Source organism: Phyllosticta citriasiana (assembly GCF_038021145.1).
Source record: "Phyllosticta citriasiana strain CBS 120426 chromosome Unknown IWZ02scaffold_4, whole genome shotgun sequence".
NCBI lineage: Eukaryota > Fungi > Ascomycota > Dothideomycetes > Botryosphaeriales > Phyllostictaceae > Phyllosticta > Phyllosticta citriasiana.
Genome location: NW_027117281.1, coordinates 587,041 through 609,849, shown reverse-complemented (window position 1 = coordinate 609,849; position 22,809 = coordinate 587,041). Strand labels below are relative to the sequence as shown.

The 22,809-nt window shown below is 53.4% G+C and overlaps 7 protein-coding genes across 7 annotated transcripts; 3 read left to right on the top strand and 4 right to left on the bottom strand.

Moving 5' to 3' along the window:
* Nucleotides 1–1,602: 1,602 nt before the first annotated feature.
* IWZ02DRAFT_202729 (uncharacterized protein) lies at nt 1,603–2,567 on the bottom strand. Its single transcript, XM_066762588.1, has one exon. It carries the CDS (start codon nt 2,304–2,306, stop codon nt 1,770–1,772), a length of 537 nt encoding a protein of 178 aa, XP_066624422.1. The 5' UTR covers nt 2,307–2,567; the 3' UTR covers nt 1,603–1,769.
* A 1,043-nt stretch (nt 2,568–3,610) lies between these two features.
* Nucleotides 3,611–4,657, bottom strand: IWZ02DRAFT_488867 (uncharacterized protein; the record flags this gene model as incomplete). The annotated part of the gene is made up of 3 exons (XM_066769509.1): nt 3,611–3,955; nt 4,070–4,476; nt 4,597–4,657. The coding sequence occupies 3 exons, from the start codon at nt 4,655–4,657 to the stop codon at nt 3,611–3,613; spliced, it is 813 nt and encodes a 270-aa protein (XP_066624421.1).
* A 1,006-nt stretch (nt 4,658–5,663) lies between these two features.
* Nucleotides 5,664–7,730, bottom strand: IWZ02DRAFT_202715 (uncharacterized protein). The gene is made up of 4 exons (XM_066762587.1): nt 7,319–7,730; nt 7,148–7,252; nt 6,679–7,067; nt 5,664–6,601 (listed from the first exon to the last, which is right to left on the bottom strand). The coding sequence occupies exons 1-4, from the start codon at nt 7,520–7,522 to the stop codon at nt 5,851–5,853; spliced, it is 1,449 nt and encodes a 482-aa protein (XP_066624420.1). The 5' UTR covers nt 7,523–7,730; the 3' UTR covers nt 5,664–5,850.
* Nucleotides 7,731–9,864: 2,134 nt separating this feature from the next.
* Nucleotides 9,865–12,421, top strand: IWZ02DRAFT_202648 (PhoD-like phosphatase-domain-containing protein). The gene is made up of 7 exons (XM_066762586.1): nt 9,865–10,375; nt 10,426–10,595; nt 10,642–10,801; nt 10,855–11,112; nt 11,170–11,309; nt 11,361–12,028; nt 12,090–12,421. Exons 1-7 carry the CDS (start codon nt 10,105–10,107, stop codon nt 12,358–12,360), a joined length of 1,938 nt encoding a protein of 645 aa, XP_066624419.1. The 5' UTR covers nt 9,865–10,104; the 3' UTR covers nt 12,361–12,421.
* Nucleotides 12,422–14,098: 1,677 nt separating this feature from the next.
* Nucleotides 14,099–16,815, top strand: IWZ02DRAFT_515720 (sugar porter family MFS transporter; the record flags this gene model as incomplete). Its single annotated transcript, XM_066770658.1, has 10 exons — nt 14,099–14,118; nt 14,167–14,271; nt 14,325–14,590; nt 14,643–14,802; nt 14,855–15,246; nt 15,296–15,545; nt 15,595–15,618; nt 15,673–15,748; nt 15,858–16,257; nt 16,328–16,815. 10 exons carry the CDS (start codon nt 14,099–14,101, stop codon nt 16,600–16,602), a joined length of 1,968 nt encoding a protein of 655 aa, XP_066624418.1. The 3' UTR covers nt 16,603–16,815.
* Nucleotides 16,816–17,880: 1,065 nt separating this feature from the next.
* Nucleotides 17,881–19,815, top strand: IWZ02DRAFT_431424 (amino acid transporter-like protein; the record flags this gene model as incomplete). Its single annotated transcript, XM_066766163.1, has 5 exons — nt 17,881–18,063; nt 18,133–18,203; nt 18,278–18,879; nt 18,933–19,249; nt 19,351–19,815. The coding sequence occupies 5 exons, from the start codon at nt 17,881–17,883 to the stop codon at nt 19,813–19,815; spliced, it is 1,638 nt and encodes a 545-aa protein (XP_066624417.1).
* Nucleotides 19,816–20,572: 757 nt separating this feature from the next.
* On the bottom strand, nt 20,573–22,725 carry IWZ02DRAFT_474220 (peptidase D; the record flags this gene model as incomplete). The annotated part of the gene is made up of 5 exons (XM_066768994.1): nt 22,458–22,725; nt 22,242–22,386; nt 21,115–22,140; nt 20,828–21,064; nt 20,573–20,597 (listed from the first exon to the last, which is right to left on the bottom strand). Exons 1-5 carry the CDS (start codon nt 22,537–22,539, stop codon nt 20,573–20,575), a joined length of 1,515 nt encoding a protein of 504 aa, XP_066624416.1. The 5' UTR covers nt 22,540–22,725.
* Nucleotides 22,726–22,809: the final 84 nt, after the last annotated feature.

The window sequence follows — 22,809 nt, the reverse complement described above, 5'->3', positions numbered from 1 at the left end:
GGTTCAAGAATTCACTGAAATTTCAGAGGGATGTCGGCACCTAGAATCAAAGAAAGGAAGCAAACCTATGGCTTGGAACAAGAACTGCAAACGGCTTGGGAAAGAGCTTTGGGAGAAGAGCACTCCGCTCCTCACATGCGGTTAAGCGCCTGGTCAAGCGGTTCCCTGCTGAATGACGCAGAGGCTCCAGGATCAGTCAATTCTGCGAGACTCGCACACCTTGCCCGGACGCTACGCCTCGTTCCTGAGGGTTTCTGGACACCTCCTCTTTGGTGGAAGGCCACCTCTAGCACGGAAACACGTATTCCAAAATTGTGTTGAGGGATTCTACTGTAACAGTGTGGTGGGGACTGGAAGCTTTGGTATTGACTCCTCCAGCGAACAGTCTCGCAGATGGCGAGTGTCTTGTCTTGACCGGAACCTGCGGTCGGCAGCGTCCCCGGCAGCATCTCCAAGCCTTGCTGCAAGCAACAGATCATGAGCAGTTTGCAGCCACCACTCCGACTCGCTTCACGAAACTCAGCCCTGGCTACTCGTCCTAGATTCCCCGAGGAGGGGCTAATCTCCTCAGTTGGGGGCTTAAAGTAACGGGCCGTTCTCAAGGCAAGTGTTGACATCGCGTGTCCCATGCAGGTCCTCCACTGACGACATGGCAGTGAATGCGCCAATCGTGACGGCTGCCTCACTTTCCCCGCGGAAAATGAGCATGCACGACAGCACCCGGGATACTGAAGGCTGGATTCTAGAAGCTAAGGTGCACACAGCCGCGGTCTCTCAGGCTCTAGTGGCTGTGCTATTGTTTCTGTCCCCGTCGCTCGAGGAGGAGCTTGAGTTCGCTCGGCGCTCCTATTCTGGGAAATTTCATGGTGCTCTGCCTTTCCTTCCGCAATTTTTTGGATGTCACGGCTTGTTTCTCCTAAGCGTACTCCCATCCTAGTTCAGCCTCGGACGTTGAGGCCGTCCGCGGATTATTCCTGGTCTCGGTGCTCGTGGGGAAGAAGAGGTCTTCTGGAACTTCGAATGTGGGGATTCCCTCCATCCAGCATGACGGTTCCGCACGTCTGCGTCGTCCATATCCAATCACTCTACCCTCCAGTCGGCTGCAAGGCATGGCCCCGCCTAGCACAGACCTTCCCCGGAGGCCTCTTACCGCAGAGCCGGTTGTTACTCTGAGTGATGGTGGCGTAGAACATCCCGAAGCACGCTCACGGCCACTACGTGTCACTCTGAGTACGAGTCTGTCGACGCTCCTGCAACCAATCCCCATGGAGAAGCGCTCTGGTGCCTGGTGGCCGCTTCTGCAACCACTTGATGGTGTGGTCCTGGCCTCATGTCTCGCCCAATGCGCTCTCATCGCTTTGCGGAAAGGGAGGAATTGTACCGGCGCTGTCCGAAGTACCTGGCCTGCTAGCTGGTCTGATCTGGAAACCAACATGCAAACGTCTCATGCCGACTCACACCGCTACTCTTGCCCGTCAATCAGAGACTATACCAGATTTTCTAGGGGTAGCTTTGTGGGGGACGTTTGACGTTTGTGTGGCGAGACAGGCTGAGAGTCGAGCAGCGTTGAGGAGCATTGCGTTGGCACCGAGCTCTGGCTTCCTGATTGCAAAGCGATTGGACTATAGTGGACTCCTCAACTGCTTAAGAAGACGCTCGCAATGGTCTGTATCCCACAATCCAAAGAGCTCTTTCAAGTCTCTGGGCCCATCAAATTCCAACTGTCCTCAATTTCGCCCCGGGACGAAAACAGCTTAAATTCACTGCTATCACCATGTCCAAATACTTCTCTGCTGCTCTCGTAAGACCTCCATTATCACCATGGAAGCTGCTAGCCCTGTTTTCTCGCTGCAGTGGTGCTTGACATGTTCTCTGACACTGCATTCAGGATCTGAACATGAAGAAGGGAGACGGAAACGGAGGTCAGCCCGGAGGTAGCCCTCCTGGCGAGTGGCCGCGGGATCCCAATGGCCAGTAGATCGACAGTGAGGCTTCCATTCACAAGAAAGGGGGAGCAGAAATGTTGACACAAGATAGTGCATCGAAAAGACCACAACTAGATACCACAACTCCGGAAGCCACCCATGAATGCGGAACCTGCACACGACACCCTTGATATCTGAAACTTCATATAAATACACCCTACTTCCCACAAAGAAAACCCCAAAGAGCAAGAAGAAACAAGAAGCAATTAGACAAGCTACACGCCCGATAACGTCGGAAGGATGTCGCACCACGTCAGTACCATATGACGGCAAAGTTCCCTTACTATCATTTGGGCGTTCCGCAGGCGGAGCATCTCTCATTTTCTTTCCCTGCAACCGGCGAAAGGAGTTCAAGGGTCAACCACGCTCTCTTTACCCCGAAGATTTTGAGATCTGGATTATCTTGGAATCAGGACTTTCATCACAAGTCTCGGGCGAGACTTTCGGTTATTCGATGCGGTTCGCTCATTGGCTTTGTACCTGTATTTTTGTATTGTCAACACTCTTGCTTGTTCCCATATCAAATTATACTCTTTCTCAACGACGAACGCTCCAATTTTGCATCGAATGATCACCCACTCGCACATCGACACTCATAGTGGGTCCGAACGGCAGATGAAGCCAGCGGCTCCTGTCACGGTCCCTCCACGATGTCGGTGCAGCGCTCGAACTGCTCAGCTATCCGACATGCCGGGAGACACTGTTCCTGCGTCATATCCCCGCATTAGCATGTCTGGGCAAGCTTGTCCGCTCTCCTGCAAGACACAATGACCTGCAAACGTTACACAACATGTCCAAGGCAAACGGCGGAGCATCTCCATTGGCCAATGGCACGGGTCAAATCACAATCAGAGGATTCCATGTAAGATGAAGAGCACCTTCTCGTCGACGCGAAAGCCGAGGGGAACAACAGAGTCCTGGAAAGAAGGGGGAAGGCGTCGACGGCACTCGGCAATCCTGCCCGCGAGCGAGCGAGCAAGCGAGCTGGACAGGGGCAGTGGATTGCCAATGCGAGTGATTGGACACGTGAAGCATGTTATTCGTCGACGCGAACCGCACGCGCTTGCCTGAACTGACCATCCATGCCACCCTTTTTGCGACTTCGTTTGACGTCAATTGCTTCTGCACTCCACGACCGGTCAGTGATGCTGTGGGCAAATTGGAGGATGCAATGGAGCGGGCCTCGGGAAGTCTGCTCGCTGAGATATGCTGGATGGGGAGATTCTCACACAGTCTTGCTTTGGCCTATTGTTGGAGCGGAGGTAGGTTATTGTGGCGCTGGCTGGCTGCGGCTGCGGCTGCGGCGCAGCTCTTCTCTTGCGTTGATGATGCTGACGTGCAGCAGCAGCAGCATTTGAAACACTTGCAGTGCCTGCGCAAGAACGCAAGAAGCCGCGGTCTCTAGCAAGTGAGCTCTCTATGCAAAGATGATTGATGATACGATGTGGCTTAGAGAATGGTGGCGCGTGTTGTTCGAGCTACCCCTATATCCATGCTCCTAGCTCCAAGCTGCGCGACGAGAGATCCGGACGAGCTCTACTGTAACGAGCGACGTTTACACTCCGAATTCGAATCCCCACCTCAATGCGAGCGACGTTTTTCCCCAGCTCTCTCTCTCTCGTTTCCTAAGACGCCATGTGCGCGCCGCCGCTGACATGGAAAGTCTGTCCAGTCAACCACTGCGCCTCAGGGCCAGCAAGCAAAGCAACAACACCAGCCACATCATCGGGAAAGCCGACGCGACCGAGGGGGCTCCACTTGGAAAGGCGAGCGTCGATTTCATCCATCGTCATGTCTGCGCCTCCGGGAATGTAGTTCTTGGACGCTTCGGCGTACATGTCCGACTTGACGCCGCCGGGCGCGATGCAGTTGACGGTGATGCCGCGGCGGCCAAAATCCCATGCCAGACACTTGGTCATTCCGATGACGGCGGCTTTACTGGCGGCGTATATGGCGTGCCGCGGGACGCCCTGCGTGTGAGTCTGTAAGTATTGCGGTAGATTTTTCTGCTTTGCGGATTAAGAAGGCGCTGGAAGGGCGCAGAACAACGGTGAAGCAAAAGAGCAAAGGACAAGGAAACGCACCATGACAGCCGAAACACTGCTAATCAGCATCAGTCTCCCACCATCCTCCATGTACTTCTCCGCCATCTGCGCGACAAAGTATTGCGCCTTGACGTTGATGGCGAAGACGGCATCGATCTCGTCCTCCTTGACTTCGCTCAAACTGCCAAAATGCTCGATGCCAGAGTTGCTCATGACGACATCGACCCTTCCGAGCTCCTTCTTCGTCCGCTCAAACAGCTGCGCCAGCTCGCCTTTCTTCGAGACATCTGCCTTGACCGTGATGGCTTTGACACCGAGCGCGCGCGCTGTCTGTGCGACTTCCTCGGCGTTAGCGGCGGATGACATGTAGTTGATGGCGACTGAGGCGCCGTGCTGGGCGAGACGCAAAGCTATGCTGGCGCCGATGCCGCGGCTTGATCCGGTGACTTTGGTGATGGGTCAGTTGCCGTTCGATACTGGAGCACACGCGCGTTTGCGCGGTTGAAAAATACACATCGTAGAACACAAAGAGTCGCCATCCTTGACAGCGGAGTACATGTACGTACCAATGGCAACCTTGCCGCTGAGGGTCTTGCTGAGAGGAGAGAGGGACTGCGGTGACGTCATTGGCGATAAAATGGACTGTTGTTTTTTCTGTGTTCGGCAATGGGCTCAACACGCTTCGACAGTTCCTATTGCGAAGCCACCAATATTTATATGGAGAGCATCAGTATGTTGCGGGGAAGGGGGCGAGAGAAAAACGTACGCAAACAAACAAACAGAGAACGAGCTGAAGAAAAGCTCCCAAGCTGCCTGGGCGGGAAGAGAGGGGTTAACGTGTTCGCTCGCCGCGCCGTTGGCTGCAAGTACTATCCCAGCAAGGTAGGTAAGTAGCTGGGCTCACATCCTGCTTCGACCAAACGCCATCCAAGCCGTGTACTGTGCATGCGTCGTCTGGTCAAGCTCGGAGTCTAAATGGTTTTAGAGCAGGAAGTTTGCTGCGCAGTGGTTGCGGCGGGAGCTGGCCAGCGCCGATGTTTGCGTACCTTCGGATTTAGAAGAAAAGAAAAGCGATCAGCGCTCCTTCGTCTTCGACAAGTCCCTAATTATCTTGGGAGACGGCATGGGCAGCGCTTTCTAGCAGCATCTAAGTTAGCTCGACACGGCTTCCGGGGTGCTTGGTGAGGCTTTGCTTCCCCTCGCTCATATGTAAATATGCATCACTGACGTCTGCCCGCCGGATCGGGCCGCGAAGACCGGAGATAGCATTGTCTGGTCGCCCGTCCCACGTTGCAAGACAAAGCATTGCTGGGAATTGTTAATTGGTGGGCAATTTTGTGAGGCGCAAGTACCTGAGAGCGCAGGATCTAGGGACAAGATATGTTGAATCCCTCGCATTTCGCATGGATTTTTGTAACAAGCCCATGTTGAACATGTCCTGGGCATTGGAGAAGACTATAGTACAGAATATGAACAAAAACGCCAGAGTCTCGCCAGCAATGGCATCCATGGCACCTTACGCAGGCCACGGCTACGTGGAACAAGAGCAAAAAACAAGCGGGCCGCCAACAAAACTACGCGCAAGATATCGGGTATCAGTATAAACATTTGGATGGATATCTCAAAAAAACTCAAACGCTCGTCAAAGTGCTTTTCGTGCTCGTGAAAGTCGTCCCATGCCGCGGAGCCTCAAAACCCCCCGACCCAAATGCCTTCGCGGGAGGAGAAAAACGCCCGGAGCCTGCAAAAAAAAAAAAAAAAATAAAAAAAATAAAGAAAAAAAATTTCGCGATCAAAAGGACACGCCGATGGGGTATATATCAAATGATTACTTTCCTTCCTGGATGAGGATCATCCCAGCTGTAGCCAAAATCCACTTCCTTTGTCTCCCACGAGGACCTTCGGATGCTTGGTGCTCTTCCGACGCTGTAGTTTGCGCTGTTGGAGCTCATCCCTCGATTCAGTTGTAGTCGCTCCTGGACGCTCTGCATGCTGAGTCCTCTCTGTACCGAGGGTCTCCCCATGTCGAAGTACTGTTGGCGGAGGCTCGATCCTCTATTCAGACCGTAAATCCTCTCAAAGTATGCCGAATCTGTCGTGTCAAATCTCCTGGGCATCGGTCTGTTGGAAGGCTCCGCCACTGGCTCTGGTGTCTCATGAATTGGAGAGGTGGCTGTCGACGACTTGTCTCCTGCACCTCTCCCTTTTAAAGAATCTAGTTCAATGTAGTCCCCTTCGCGTTGCGACGTCAAAGTCTTGCTCCCAGTCGAGGACCAGCAAAATGGTGTGTCGCTAGTCTTCCGACCAGCAAGCGAACTGTTGGTCCCTTCCTGGGTGGTGCCGTCAATGTCGTCTGTTGATTCAGGTTGAGATCTCTGGCTGTGGAACCAACGGAAATGAGGACAGATCTTTGCCAATAGCGGATGGCAACAAGGAAGGCACCCACAGATGACGCCCAAAGTCGTTTCAATTGATGTAATGGTATAGTTGTGGGCCCCAGTCCAGAAGATGTCCGCAGACCTGAAGAACTTAGAGAAGTACCACAGTCGGTAGACACCTGCAACACTGACCCTGGAACTATCCGTCAGTTCAATCTCCCAAAGGGAAGGGGGTTTTATGTAGGTGCTCGCCACTAATGAGACTCTTACATTATGCCGAGCGTGAAAAGGATTATAAGTCCAATCCGCTTCTCCCTTGGCAGCCTCAGACCCAAGACAAACCTCGAAGGCCACAGGAAAATAAAAAGGTCGCTGAGAGTATTGAGGGCGCCTGATGCGAGGACAAATTCGTAATGTTTGACGCACGCCTTGAGCATGAGTGGTGGAGACTCGGGTACATGTGTGGAGACACACATGATGAATTGGAGAATCATCACGGCCATGACTGCGGCTATCCACAAGACTGTGTAGGCGATCGCGAATCGACAGAACCATAGGTTGCCCCTTTCTGATGGAAATACGCGTAGATATCCTAGGCAGACTGAGATTTTGGTGAGGCCAACGCCCAGTGCGAAGGATACTTCAAAAGAAAATTTGAGCTAATCCAGCGGTCAGCTTTGCGCATTCTCAAGTCACAACCGTGGGCTTGTCTGCAGATAGACAGAGGCAGTTTTCATACCTTTGTTACGATGCTAAACCAATTCGGTTTGACGTCCCACAAATGTCTTCCAAGCCCGTATCTTGTGCAAACCAAAATGGTGATCGTCCAAGCCAGCGTGAGGAACTTTGTCGCAGATGGCGTTAGAAATTTCCTAGGCCATGGCTAAAAGCCAGTGGTGACGGTACTCACCCATCCGACTAACATTAGCCAGTCGTCGAGCCCTAAGATGCGCTTGACGTATCCGCGGCTGTATAATCGTCCCGCCATGACAAGAGTCATCAATGTCGCAAAGGGTATGAGAACACCTATCAGCATGCCCGCCCGCGTCGGTGGATTGTCATAGTTGTGCGGTCGAGAGCGATATATCTCATCGAAGTTCTCCGGCCAAGGCATGGTTGCGTCGCCAACGACGCTCAACGGATCGCGACCGTCCAGAAGCAGGAACTGGCGACGACAGAGACAGTTGAAGAGGCGTTAGGTAGGGCGAAGTCCTGACATTGTTCTCGGGGCGTGTCAAGGTTCAACTTCCGGAATTCTCGGTTACAATAACCTTATTCTCTTTAAAAGAATCAACGGCGTCGAGCGTAAGCCATCGCTGTCATCATGTAATGGCAACACAGGCAATGCAACCTCTCATTCGTAGACAGAATTTGAATAAGCTCACAAAGTGGTCGCTGCTCATTAGAGCTGGTGACTAAGACGCTTGATGAGAGCAGGGTCAAATGCCAAAGAATGACAGCCCTATGCGCTCCTGACGACCGGCGACAAAATTTGTGTGAGACCCTCTGGAACTTTGCCCGAATCAGAGAAACTCGAGTTGGTATGCAAAACCTTCCCTCTGCTTGGAGAGGAGACGTATCCCTTCTGCCTCATAGAAGGCAACAAGTATGACTGCAAGGTTGGGAACAGTTTCACATGTTGAGCAAAGATTCAGAAGACTTGCGAGACCGGCAATCCAGATGGGACGGTGCCTGATGAAAAGCTTCCAGAAGCCAGGCGGCGTCCCGTCAAGGGAGAGAAGGGTTGGGGCAACGATGCGGCAGTGGAACAAGCTCATGGATGTATATTAGCAGTGCCCAACTGTAACAACTCAGCTCTCTCGGTGACAGTGAGCTTTGGAAAGCGAAGCAATGCAAATCGACTTTTTCAGAGCAGTTGTCGTTCCCGCAAACTGCTCCACAAGCTCGCTGAGCAACGGCGACGACTGGAAGCCTTCTGCACGCGTGCATGAACGCCGTGACTGTCCAGGAGTATCCCAGAGCAGGGTGAGGAGATTCAAGGAACACATCCACGGACAGATGGCTTGCTCCTGAGTTGTTAGGAAGCATGATTAGGGGTTGGCGGAGAAAGACGAGTGCAGCGGCCCAGGAAATGGCTCCGGGATAATTGGCGGGAGTCGACCTGACACGGAACGGGACAGCCACACCTTTCAACCATGCTTGAGACGCATGCCCAGGCTTCGTAGGCGAGCGCGTGAGGTTTGTATGGTATGAAGCCTGTCCGTTCCCGGGATTTCGAGCTTGGGATTTCAGTCGGCTAAGAATAGAGCAGAAAGAGTGTTTTGCTGCCCAATCACAATGCGCTTGTCTTGAGAAACCAACTCCGACGAATGTTTCTGGACGGCATGAACTCAGGTTGCTGTAGAGAATCGGGCGATCGGGGGTGAAGTTCAAATGCAAAACCAACTTTCCCCGGTTATTTGGAGACGTGGTCGTGTGCAACCGGGCTGGCCAGCATCAGATGTGGCGTCATTCCTGTCGACAATTGGGTCGGCCTCGCTTTGAAGACCACAGCCGTAATCGACGGGAATCAAAGTGCATCAACGAAAGCCGGTGGGGCGAGCAGTGGAGCGGAGTGGAGAGGCGTTGGAGCGGAGCTGGTTAGGGATGGATGGAGCGAGCCAGTGGAATCACACTGGACGACGCTCGGACGGGAACCGGACCGAGGCGAAGGAGAGCCGCGGTTAAACTTCGGATCTTCTCCGCACGCCTCATGCATGTGCCAGGTGACAACCAAACCAACCGCGGGCAACAATCATGAACCAGGAGTGAGTGATGTGTGTATCTCTTCTCTCACACGACATAACTACCTTCCTTTTGCCCATCTGCCCTAGCCAGATTTCCTTCCTTCTTCGTCACCATTCTCCTCGCACGCTCCTTTTTCGGACCGCACTCAAAAACACGCCAAGCGAGCGTCACCAATGGCGTTCGTCATCACTAATTCTAAAGGCTGCCCTCCCGCATGTCACGAAAGTCTTCTGCCATTGGCTAACTCGGCCAGAGACGGCTCAACCCAAGCGCTGTCGCATCGCTGGGCCCTCTGAAGTCCTGTTGGGACGTTGTCTTCCCGGCTTTTACATTGTTGAAAGCCTCTTTCTCACCGTCGCAAACATCGGAACGTCTCTTTCGGAAGGGGAAATACACCATGCTGGAGGGCGCGATGGGCGGCATGGACTGCCAATATCACTTTCCGTCTTTACTGCGGACGCTGAATAGCCACTCGCAGCAAAGACGTTGTCGGCGGCTCGTACTCGTCACCACAGTCGTTCAATAGCATGCGAGAGACTCCAAACGTGCATGCCTCGATCTTAGGCCAATATTGTTTGGTATTATGATTCGACCTCCGCTGTATGGCCCACGCAAACGTCGACTTCCTGGCAGACGCTAGCACCAGCTGCCAACCCCGCGCCCTAGGCCTGCCCAAAATTCGACACCGTTGTTGAGGACTTCAACTGGGATAGCGAGTTCGACTAGCCGCTCTGCTCGTGGGCGTGTCAAATCCCCATAGTCTCATTCGCTTGCTGTCGGGTCTGATGCCCTTGACCCATGCTTAGTCAATCGCGGGTGCGCCCTCCCACCCGCTCTGTTCAGCCGCCTTCGCAGCAGAACTACGACCCAGTCAATCTACATAAATATCATTGACCACACCCGAAACCCTCACTGTTCTACGAACTGGAATGACATAGCTTTGACAAGATGAAGCTCTCTGCTGTCATACTCGCCGTTGGTGTCGGCTGCTCGTCTGCATCGTATGCAGACAATCTGGTCTTCGGAAGTCCATCCAGGCACCATCCATTTCTTGGCCTGCCAATTTACAAAATTGTGAAGCGACACGACCCAAGCGTCAGGTTCGTTGCTGCTGAACATCTCAATTGGACGCACAGTGTCGCTTCAGGCGACCCGTATCCCAACTCTGTGATTTTGTGGACTCGATGCTCGCCCATGTACGACAGTGCGAAGGCCAAAGGCAGGTGTCACGAGATCAGGTCGCAGACATCATACTGACCGGGACTTCAGTCACCGCTCCCGGTTTCACCAAATTCTATGATCATCATCAACAGGAGACCGTTCCCGTTTCTACTGCTCCAATTTGCGTCGAATACAGAGTCTCTACAGATGAAAACATTGAGAACGTCGTGAGCTCCGGCACTGCATACACTTCTTCGGACGTCGACTACACAGTAAAGGTGAGGAACTTGCGGGCGTCGAAATGCTTTGCTCTGACAGCCTCAGGTTGAAGCATGCGGTCTTGAACCCTTCACTCGCTACTACTACCAGTTTCGCGTTTGCGGAACAGACCATGCCAGTCCCATTGGGAGGACCAAGACAGCCCCAGCTACGAATGACGAAGTGCCGGACATAGCTTTGGCCGTCTATTCCTGCTCGAATTATCGTACGTCATCAAGCAGTGGCTTTCAATGCACCATGAGCTGACGCGTGTCATAGCCTTTGGCTACTTCACTGCCTTTGGGAATGTTGCCAGGAAAGATTCTGTCGACTATGTCCTTCATCTCGGCGATTTTCTGTACGAGTACGCTGAAGGCGTTTATGGCTACGGATGGAAAATCGGACGCAAAGTGGAACCAGACAAGGAGATCCGGACCCTTTATGACTATCGAAAACGCCACTCCCAGTATCGGTCGGATCTCGATGCGATTGAGAACTTTGCCAAATTTCCCTGGATTCCTGTCTGGGACGACCACGGTGAGCCTCAGATTATGCCTAACTTTGGCGTAAACGTGCGCTGACTCTCTTGAACAGAGGTCGGAGACAATACGTACCGAGACGGAATGGCCGACCAAAACAACACCAGAGCATCTTTCCTCATGAACGACATTCCCACCGGATTTGGAGGCGCGGGCATTGCCTTTGATCAGCGGAAAATGAATGCAGTAAGAGCTGTAAGTACGCTCCACGCGATGCAAGGTGCATTCTCGGTTGACGTATGAAAGTACTTTGAGTGGATGCCTATACGTCAGGTTGAAATGGATGATAACCTGCGGATTTGGCGGACGTTTTCGATTGGTTCCCTTATGGATATATTCATGCTGGACACCCGCCAATACGACAGATCGATAACAGACCTCTACTGGAACACCGACTACATTCACGAAATTTCAAATGATGTTGGTAGAACGATGATGGGTAGTCGACAGGAGAATTGGTTCTACAGAAAACTCAGCGCGTCTCACGCCAGGGGAGCTGCTTGGAGATTGATCGGCTCCCAAACCATATTCTCTCGAATCAACGAGTCGGTAACTCAGAGTCCGGAAAATCCAATGGACTATGACGCCTGGGACGGCTACCAAGCGAATCGAAACCGGACTTTTGCTCATCTATACGAGCACGGAATTAACAACAACATTGTCATGGCCGGTGACAGTCACGCGTCATGGGCAAGCGATCTCATATGGTTGGATGAGCACGACTACGATCAAAAGACTGGTGCTGGTGCCATTGGTGTCGAATTTTCCGGCACAGCTGTCAGCAGCCCCCCTCCTATCGGCCAGAATACCACGATGAGAGAGGCCAAAAACATCAGCGAGTTGCTCATTAGAGACAACCGGGAACTTCAGTGGCAGGATTCATATTACAGGGGATACTACGAGCTCCACGTCAGGTCTGTCTTTGCACTACGAGGATGAGAGAAAGAGACTTGAATCTGACCTGCGATTGCACAGTTATGATGCCGTACGAGCCCGCTTCTTCGGCATGCCAACCTTAGTCCATCGCACAGCTTTAGAAGTCAGCCTCGCCAATTTCACCGTCTTGCGCGATGCCAACGCTCTTCAAAGGCCGGTAGCCGGCGGGATAGTCGAGAGCGGGACACTGAAGAATGGCAAGACGATCCAAACTAATTTGACCAACAACACCTTGACAGGGCATTATTCAATTCACAATCTAGCGACGTTTGGATACAACCAAACCGTGGACGAGAAGTTTTTGCTCTAGAAGAAAAGTGCTCTAGACCAAGCGTTGTGTTTAATGTTAATAAGCCCTAGTTCAAACAGATAAAGGGCCACTCCTTGAAATGAACGCCTTGTAGAAGACAGAGAAACTTGCATCATCAACCTCACCGCGGTCGCTGCAGTACATGATACGGCTCTTTACGTCGAGTCTCGGCCAACTTTAATCTGATCCTACATGTTGAGATCTTCTCTGCGCTTTCTGGATGTCGATTTCTTGTCCCCACCCTCCATGTCACCTCGACTCTGATATTGTCCAGCCTGAAAATCCAACCGTTGGGGAGCAGCACGCCTTCTCTTGAGTTCCGCACGATCGAAATGGACATTTCCGATGCCAAGCAGACCATTTTTTCTTGGTTTGCAGTTTTTTGAACTTGAGCGAGCTGGTTTCTCATGGGCATGTTTCTAAATTTTGCTTTGCTCTATAGCAGCTTCATTCGCCACTTGCTTTTCCACTGACGAGCTATCCAATAGGGATACGAGGACTTTGTGTCATTGCGATGCCGTTCAAATCCGGATGCTTGCTGTTGGTTTCCTTCAGTCTATTGCCCCAAGTCTCAGCTAACCATACGCGTCCCGGCTGCACCGAGAGCTTGCGCGAAATTCATCTCGTTTGTTTCAATGACATGCTCGGGTCGTCGGAGGCTTCGGACTTTTGCGTGTCTGGTTGAGCTGATTTTCTCTGGTCTATAAGAAATAGATGTGTATACATCAACCGATGACGTCTCTTGTCTACAATTTACACCTTTTACTAATCCCAATTCATGCTCTGATTTTCAAAAGTTGGATTACAAAGGAGCACTATTGGTCGAGTCAGTCGAGGGCGGGAGCTAACAACCTAAAGTTCATGCTGAGTGCAAGATTCTTGCCGGGACCACTAATGAACACCAGCGACTCGTCAAACTCCGTGAAGGGTATACAGTGATTCGACGGGACGAGCGCCTCAAGCGGCCCCCCGCAAATTCTGTGTAGCCAAACGGGACGACAACCCCGCAACGGAGCACTCTAATCGACTGTTCCCACCCTGCGATTGTCCAAGCCACCGCAACACTGTTTGCTGCCACAGCCATCTATTCGCCCTCCACGTCGGCTTCGCACACCACTGATTTCATCCCGAGCCCAGTCATGAGGATGGATCCCATGGCTTCATACCGGATCCGCATGATATATCCCCGAGGCCGGATGCCGCGCAATGGCCTGGTTCAGAGGCCTTGGAAAAAACATGTCTGGAGTTACAGTGGGCAGAGGATGTGAAGCAGATCTGAGCCAAGGATTTCGTACCCAGATACGCCGACGGGGCTGAAAGGCGGCGTGCTTGGAACTATAACATAAAACGCTTGGATCCGACCTCAAGCAGCTAGGAAGTCTTCACTGGCCGCCTCTTCGACCAAATCGGTAGAATCAGTGCTACCTTGGCTTCTAATTTCTGTCTCGCTTCGCTCGTCAGCTTCGACTCCCACGGATTCATCCAACCAAGACTTCTGCGCCCAGATTCTTCTCAAAGGTTGGTTGTTGCTTCGCCAAACTAGTCGCAACATCCTGGTCCAGCTTACCGCTCCTACGAACGGCGTGGACGAACCATTCACAAAAGCGGTGAGTGGCACCTGCAACGTGTGATGTCAAAACAGGCGATTGATCATTGGTGGCACCGGTAATATCGCATTGGCTCAAAGCTGACGAGCGGCGCCACAAAAGCATTCGTCCACTCCCAAGACTTGAGCAAAATGGCGACTTTCAAAGACGAGTAGGAATCGCAATATTATCAAAGGTGTTCGCGCTGACGGGTGTCTAGAAAGCACAACGGCACAGGCGGAATATATTCTGGAGACACTTCCAAGATGGACCCAGGCAAGCAGAAGAGTACCGTCGCCGCTTTTTCAGAGAATGTCATGGGAGAGTAAGCTACAGGTGCCTCACTGTATGAAGTCACCCTCTGACATGGTTCCACAGAGTGCGAAACCCTCTCGCAGACATTCCGGTCTCACAGCTCTTAATTGACGTCGAAACCTTTGCCAAAGAGAATGGAATGGTAGAAATCCTGCCACTGCTTCGCAAGGGTGCTCTGATTTCCCGAGACCCAAAGAACTTCGAAAGCGTGGACGAGCTGGGAGAGTCCGACAAAGAGATTGTACGGTTCGAGCGGACTCATCGCTGGAGCCACCCATGGGCTCTCTACTTCACGATTATCTTAAACTCAATTGCTGCTGCAATCCAAGGTTCGCGGCTAGTCTCCTGCCATTGAATGGAGAAAGCACTGACTATTTGCAGGTTGGGACCAGACCGGTTCAAACGGCGCAAACTTGTCATTCCCAGATGAATTCGGTATCTCGACCAAAGAAGAAATTTGTGGTCCCAAGGGGAGCTGCGACAAGAATGAGTGGATCGTTGGCCTCGTCAATTCCTTCCCATACATAGCCATGTGCATGTTGTAAGTGCATCTCCGGTGTCCATCATCCGTCGGTATTACTCACACCTCTCAGTGCGGCTTGGTTGTCCGATCCCATGAACGAGCTCATCGGTCGGCGTGGCACGATTTTCGTTGGCGCCATTTTCTCCCTTCTCGCTCCCATCGGCTCGGCCCTCACGCAGACTTGGGGTCAGCTGTGCGCAACCCGCATCCTGTTGGGCATTGGGATGGGGCTGAAGGAAGTCACTGTCCCGGTCTTCTCGGCAGAGACGGCCCCTGCTGTGGTCAGAGGCGGCTTGGTCATGAGCTGGCAACTTTGGACCGCATTCGGCATCTTTCTGGGCACCTGCGCAAACCTCGCCATGTATAAGGTCGGCAAAGTCGCCTGGAGGCTCCAGCTCGGCAGCGCGTTCATCCCTGCGGTGCCTTTGGTGATTGGAATCTACTTCTGCCCCGAATCTCCTCGTGAGTTCTCTGCTCGCCATTCAGCGCATCTTTGCTGACGAGAGCCAAGGTTGGTATATGAAAAAGGGAAGATATGCAGACGCGTACAAGTCTCTTCTCCGCCTTCGCAATGCTCCTCTTCTTGCTGCCAGGGACCTCTACTACATTCACGCTCAGCTGATCGACGAGGCCAAGCTCATTGAGGAAGCTGGCCTGACGACCAAGAGCAACATGTTTGTCCGCTTCGGTGAACTCTTCACTATCCCTCGAATCAGGAGAGCAACACAAGCCTCAGGCATTGTCATGATTGCGCAGCAGCTGTATATGCCCCATAATGATGTGTTTTTGGCAGAGGCTGACACCTGGCAGTTGCGGTATCAATATTATGAGTTTGTCAGTTTGTTCCTTCTGAATAGCTGATTGATGAGGGGAGCTGACGTGAAATAGCTACTCGAGCACGATCTTCGAAAATGCGGGAGCATCCACTCTGGAATCGCTCTTCGCGACCTTCGGATTTGGCCTGGTAAGACCCCTTGACGTTCCAAAGAACTTGGAGATCAATCTTCCCCCTTGTTCTTCAAACACTCTCTCGTCTCCTTGGTTGCATAGGACATGGCACTAAACGCTCTCAGGTAAATTTCGTCTTCGCCTGGCCTGCAGTGTGGACAATCGACACGTTCGGGCGACGCAATCTTCTCCTATTCACGTTCCCCCAAATGTTTTGGACGCTGCTCGCCGCCGGATTCTGCTTCTGGATCCCCGAGTCCAGTGATGCCCACTTAGGTCTCATAGCCTTCTTCATCTACCTCTTCGCTGCGTTTTACTCGCCAGGAGAAGGACCCGTCCCCTTTACCTATTCGGCAGAGTGCTTCCCCCTGTCGCACAGAGAAATGGGAATGTCCTGGGCCGTGGCTACCAACAACTTTTGGGCTAGCGTGCTCAGTTTGACTTTTCCGCGCATGCTGAGGGCATTCAAACCGCAGGGTGCATTTGGGTTTTACGCCGCGTTGAATGTTGTGGCGCTACTAATGAGTGAGTGTCAATCCTGACCTTCACCATCTTAAAGGTACACTGGTACACTACTAAAAACAACACTGCACAGTCTTCTTCTTCCTCCCCGAAACCAAGCAGCGAACCCTCGAGGAACTGGACTACGTCTTCGGAGTGCCAACTCGCACGCACGCCAAATTCCAATGGGGCCAGATACTGCCTTACTGGATCCAGAGGTACTTTTTCCGTCGCAAAGGCGTGTCCAAGCCACAACTCTACCACTTTGAGAGCCTCGAGGTGCAAGGGTCCGGGTCTGACGAGAATTCGGGCGTGAATGACCCCGATCTCGAGGTTTCTCGCACGGAGACGGCCAAGACGGCGAGCTGAGGACAAGTCATGATGACGGTCTCTCGTGTTTTGATTGCTGGGCAGTAATTTATTGCGACTGGAAGCTTCCAATTGCGAGCCGTCGCTACCGAGTCGCGTCTTCCGACGAGTGGGTTCTTGTTTCGAGGTCGATTAATGGCAATAGGATAATGGATGAGCTGTTTCTTGTGGAAGTTCTCGACCAAAACAATTTAAACCTAAGACGAGTAGCCTTGCTCAATGTCAGTCTGTACCATCGTATGCCAGACCCTTGACGTTTGAACCCACTTCCATCTCGTTCCGCTAGCCTCATGAGGCAGTGGGGGCGAATAGGCGAGCGCTTGGGTCCGTCCGCGCCTCCCGGACCTCGCTCGCTCTACTTTGCCTCTTTCTCACCCACCGCAGCATATCTTCTCCCCTTTGACAGTCGTGGTCCGGTCGGATTTTCTCTTCTTGCGCGTCCTCTGCTCTTGTTTGTTTGTCAAGATTCCAATTACTCGTGCGTCGTTGCAGCGCGCAATCCCCTTTTCGTTAGGTGTCACAAACGCTTCCGCGGCTGCCGCTTACCTGCATCGATGCGCATGCACACGGCTAGGTATTTCATGAGCCTCCAGGGTCAAATTCTCCGATGGCATTAGCGGCGTCTTTGGATTGCTTACTCTGTTTTGGCCCTCCGCATCCCAGGAACGCCGTTTACCCCACACGCGTTCGGACAGCGCGCAAGGGCCCGCGACAAGACCCGTTTTTTCTTGCGCATCGAAAACCCGTCAGGACGCCACCAGCACAGCGCACTTTCCTTTTCCTGAGCCGATCAACCAGAGGATCCATGCCTGGCATCTGTCATGATGCAACACGGTCTCAAAGGGGGTCGCAGCGCGGCCGCGACACCAAATTTCCACGTGTGCCCCCAGCTGCGCAGCTCACCTGCACCCCGACCCCAGCGCCACGCGATTGGCCGCCTGCGTGACGCGACGGCGAGACTAGGTCGCTCCGAAGTGAGAACAGCTGCTAGTCGCGTTGGGTGCTAGACGAGCACAAAACGGGGTCATGTCCGAGGCGGGGGAGGGGGGACAGCAGGCAAGGGAGGTACGCGCTCCCCCCGAACAGCACCGGCAGAGGCGAACAACCGTCGCGACGAGATAAGCTATAGCAGTTTTTATCGCGACGCAGCAGCAGCAGCAGCAGCAGCAGGAGCGAGCTACCGCAGTAGTGGGGCAAGCTGGCTGCAGCGCGCACGCCGCAGTGACTGCCTGCCGTCTTCTTTCATTGGGGCCTGGTTGGGTCCAGTCGTCCCTTGTCATGGTCGTCGACGACCCTTTGTCAGGTGCGCCGTTGCTGGACGACCCGGATGCCATTGAGATGGACGACTTTGAGAAGAATAGGATTCCGGTGCACGAGGCCGTGGCAGCGGAGGGCCTCTGGGGCGACACGCCGCACGATGCTCGCGATATGCAGCGTTTGGGCAAGAAGCAGGAGTTCAAGGTATCCATCATCAGAGCTCGAGTGATGCTGTTGAGCTTTCGGACTTTTTGAGGCTGACTGCATGTGCAGAGGAACTTCAGCTTTCTGTCCACTCTTGGCTTCGTATCCATCTACATGGCCACGTGGGAATTCGTCTTGGTGTATGAAGAATCCCCTCATGCAAAAGCCGGGGGAAGACGAAGGAGATCATGAGCAAAAAAGTAACACGGCGCAGGTCCCTCTCAGCCGGCTTCATCAACGGCGGATTCGCTGGGCTTTTCTGGACTGTCATCGGAACCGTGATATGCTATTCAACCATTGTTGCCTCGCTCGCTGAAATGGAGAGCATGGCGCCAACATCTGGTGGTCAGTACCACTGGTGCTCGGAATTCGCGCCACCGCGATACCAAAAGTTCCTCAGCTACTCGGCAGGCTGGATGTCCACGCTGGGATGGCTTTCAAGCTACGCGTCCAGCGCCTTTGTGTGCGCGACGCTGATCGAGATCTGTGCCGAAATTGTGCGCCCAGATTTCGGCTTTGCCAACTGGCAGTACACTCTGCTCATGCTGGGGCTGATTGTCGTGACGGTGGGGTTCAACACGGTGGGCGCGGGTTCCCTTCCCGCTCTGGAGACGGCGTCCTTGTTTGGCCATTTCCTGGGGTGGCTGTTGGTCGTCGTCTTCTGCTGGGCAATGTGCAGACCGCTGAATTCTCCGCGCGACGTCTTTACGAGCTTTGTCAATAGTGGTGGCTGGAGCAATATGGGGACGGCGTGCCTTGTCAGTCAAGTGACCGTCATGTACTGCAATCTGGGCTCCGACAGCATCGTCCACATCTGTAAGTGCGCTGGATTTACACGGACGGATTGACGCTGACGTTTGGGATTGCAGCGGAAGAAGTAGAAGACGCTTCGCTCGTCGTGCCGCGCGCCATGTGGTGGTCGTACGTGGTCAACGTCTTGCTTGGAATCGTCACTCTCATCACAATGCTCTTTTGCATCGGGTCGCTCGACGCAACGCTGGAAGCCGACGCCCCCTACCTCAACCTCTTCCTGAACACAGGATCTCCAGGAGTGGCGTTATTCTTAACCATCGTCGTCCTGATCCTCATCTTCTCCGGCAACATCACCACTCTTGCCACAGTATCACGGGAGCTTTGGGCCTTCTCCCGCGACCACGGCTTCCCCTTCTCAAGCTGGATATCGCACGTAAGCTCCCACCAACCCGCACCCCACAACCGCACTCCATACACGTACAGTAGTACCATACAAGCAAACAACACAACTAACAACCAACCCCCACCCGACAGATGAACCGCACGCACTCGATCCCCTTCTACTCAGTCTACCTCTCCTCCCTCCTAACCAGCCTCCTCTGCCTGGTAAATCTCGGCTCAACCTTCGCCTTCAACCTCATCGTGTCCCTCTCGCTCCTCGCCCTCCTCTCCACCTACATGCTCAGCATCGGCTGCATCCTCCTACGGCGCCTCAGCGGGCCCCCGCTTCCCCCCGCCCGCTGGAGCCTCGGCCGCTGGGGCCTCCCCGTCAACGCCTTCGCCTTCTGCTACTCAGCGTTCGTCATGGTGTTTGCAAGCTTTCCGACGAGCGTGCCTGTGACGCTGGAGGGCGCGAATTGGGCGCCGGCGATTTGGGCGGGGGTGTTGGTGGCGAGTTTGGTTGTTTATTGGGGTCATGGTCGGACGCATTTTACGCCGCCGGTCATGTTTGTTGAGGGGAGGAGGGGCGAGGGGGTGGGGTTGCAGGGGACGGCTTGAGCGGGTCGGGACGGGTTTTAAGGGGTGGAAAGTTGATGGATGGATGGATGGATGGATTGATTAGGAAGGAACTATATATAGATGGACGTATATTAGAACGGCGCTTGCCTGCGACGAAGCATCATGGCTGGATCGGTATTCTCTTGCTGGAAAGATGTTGGGGACTTGTTCATCTTCCTGACACTTGATCTGGAGATTCTCTGGGAATCCATGCAAGGATAGGAGAAGCAAAGCTGTGAGAGAGATCAGAGCTTCTAACCCGAGAAGAGATCCCAAACGACAGCACCAGCTGCGGACTTGGTGGTCGACGCGTGCACACGTGAGCTTCTGTCAGGTTCTTCCTTCTGAGAAAGAGAATTCAATTCATGTTTTGCGTAAAACGAGAAACGACATTGCGGAACGTCAAAGGACAGAACGGCGCCTGGCCCACCCATCTATCACTTGTGACCCAGCCACTTATCCAACGCCTCAGCGACGCTGACGTCCAAGGTTCTATCGGGGGAACACAGGGCCAATTCCGCCGCCCTAGCTGCATTTACAGCAGACCCGTTCTCTAGGCCAATCGATTTGTTGACATTATGGGCGCCTCGAACACCATTTGCGCGAAAGCCGAAGATTCGGGCTGGCGTTTGGAAGAGCCCAGCAGTCAAGCGGAGTCCTGATCCTCTCGTGCGGCTCCAGCAGCTTGTTCAACGCGGCAAGCTTCTCCAAAAAGAAATCGAGTTGCTCAGGGGTCTCGTTGCCCCTCGCGACAGCCTCAAACACTGCTTCGACCTTGGGATCTTCATTTGCCAGGTCGGCAAACATCCTGATGGCTGGATGCGGCTCGTGCTTTGGCCTGGGAGGGCGAGGCTCGCTTACGAAAGGCAGACGCGGAGCGGCATGGGCTCGCGGCCATGACACCGGTGGTCGGCTGGGTGTTGACTTAAGGCGAGGTAGCGGACGCTGTCGCGGCGCCGGTAACGCTTCTTGCTCTTCGCGTTGCTTTTGATCAGGACGCCTAGGTCGTAACGGGAGGGTTCTCGCCGAAGTCTCGCAGTGGTCGATGGATTCCTTGATGATCTTGAGGGCCTCTTCGCCTTTTGGTGCCGTTGTGATGTTTTCATAGCCGTCATCCGTCACCAAAATGTCGTCTTCGATGCGGACTCCGCCTACAGGCACGAAGCGGGAAACTACGTCCATGTTGATGTACTTGGAGTGCACGGGATCTGGCAGGTAGAGAGTCTTAAGTGCAAAGAGCGAGAAATAACTAGTCATTGTAAGCCTACTAAGTCAACTCACCAATGGGGTTTCTCTCACATTCCCGGCTCGATTGTTACTATCATGCCCTCCTCGAGTCCGCAGGCAGTTGGATGGACTGGCGGAAGAGATAGTTGGGGATCGTAGACAACATCTTTCATGACATCACTCTCACAGGGTGTCATGGGTAGTTCGATCAAGTCGTGCACGTCGAGTCCTACGTGATGGCCCAGACCGTGGGGGAAGAAAGCCAGGGAGGTCTTTGCTTCAAGAATCTCCTGGGCCGTACCGTTGTGGAGAATGTCCAGCTTTAGCAGGCCATCAACAGCAACGCGATGTGCCAAGTTCTGCAAGTCGATGAATCTGGTTCCTGGCTTGATGGCCTCGATGCAAGCTGTCTGCATGGCTTGAACCAGGTGGTAAATTTCTTTGGCCTCCTTTGAGGGCCAGTCTCCTTTTAGTGGAAATGTCCTTGTGACATCGCTGGCGTAACAATCCCACTCGGCGCCAGCATCAAGGCACATCAGTTGGCGATCACCAAAGGGCTGGTTGTTTTGGACGTAGTGGAGAGTGGCTGCGTTCTCTCCTGAAGCAGCAATGATTTCGTATGCTTGATGCTTGGCATCCTCGGAGACGCACGTGTCCAGGAATATGGCCTCAACCTGCGCTTCGTTGTTGAATTTTGCGATGTGTTTGAGAACATTGGTGTGGGCCTTAGCACTGATGTCGTTGGCCTTTTTGATAAGCTTAATTTCGTGGGCGTCTTTCCGCAACCGCGCAACGGCCATGGCCTCCTTCAGCTTGGTAGAATCCACACGCGGAGCATTGTCCAAGTCTTTGCGTGTACCTTGATCCGGATGGAGAATATAAACATGGCCGTCGTTGTGTTCACTCATCCAGGAATCGACGCGTTTGGCGACATGATGTGAGTAGTCGACGCGATCAACATCATACTTTTCCAATGCTTCCTTTGGATTAGACCCTCGACCATTCCAGATGACTTCTTTCGGGCTGACTTGGGGGATGTATAGGACGAGTACATCATAGCCAATGTCGTATGTCAAATGGCAGTCGGCCTCGTCGACACTGCGACATGATTACCAGCTGATTAAGGCAGATATCAAGATTGGATTGGGCGGCGGATGCGCAAGTGTCAAAAGATGGTTCAAAGTACAGCTAGAGCTTACCCAGAGAGGTAGTAGAAGTAGCGGCGTTGGCGAAATGGAAGCGGTTGGTCACTGTCCTCGAGATAGGCGGTAGGAGCACCAGGAAGGTAGATGAGGCCTTTTTCGACACCGAGAATAGAAGCAACTCGCTGGGCATGCTGCTTTGCTGAACGTCGGATGCTGTCAGCGGCCAAGAATGAAAGTAAGCATCTCATCCAGGATAAGTAGGGCACCAACCTGGGTATTTGTCCATTGGAACGGGGCCTTCAATGGTGATGCGGAGGGCTTCGCGGCCACTCATGGGGCGCTCAAAATCCATGATCAATTCCTGATGTGCAAGCTATGGCATCAGCCGGAGTGAACAACAAACGGCCGTCGAGCAGGTGCAGGTATGCTGCCGTGAGGTGGTGCCAGGGCTCAGTGACAGGAGGGTGGGGTCTGTGCTTGGGTTGGTAGGTTCAGTTGTGGGGTTGCAGCCGGAGCGGAGTCCAGGTCCAGGTCCAGGTCCAGGTCCAGGTCCAGGTCCAGGTCCAGGGTGAGAGTGTGTAAAATAGGGTTCTACCGAAGATGTGCCGGGCCAGCCAATGAA

Coding starts and splice junctions, on each gene's coding strand:
- IWZ02DRAFT_202729 (XM_066762588.1), bottom strand. CDS start 2,306: ATGAGAGATGCTCCGCCTGCGGAACGCCCAAATGATAGTAAGGGAACT.
- IWZ02DRAFT_202715 (XM_066762587.1), bottom strand. CDS start 7,522: ATGCCTTGGCCGGAGAACTTCGATGAGATATATCGCTCTCGACCGCAC. Junction 7,253..7,318: donor GGCTAATGTTAGTCGGATGG/GTGAGTACCGTC, acceptor TCTGCGACAAAG/TTCCTCACGCTGGCTTGGAC. Junction 7,068..7,147: donor GGTTTAGCATCGTAACAAAG/GTATGAAAACTG, acceptor CCGCTGGATTAG/CTCAAATTTTCTTTTGAAGT.
- IWZ02DRAFT_202648 (XM_066762586.1), top strand. CDS start 10,105: ATGAAGCTCTCTGCTGTCATACTCGCCGTTGGTGTCGGCTGCTCGTCT. Junction 10,376..10,425: donor CGACAGTGCGAAGGCCAAAG/GCAGGTGTCACG, acceptor CCGGGACTTCAG/TCACCGCTCCCGGTTTCACC. Junction 11,113..11,169: donor TCCTGTCTGGGACGACCACG/GTGAGCCTCAGA, acceptor TCTCTTGAACAG/AGGTCGGAGACAATACGTAC.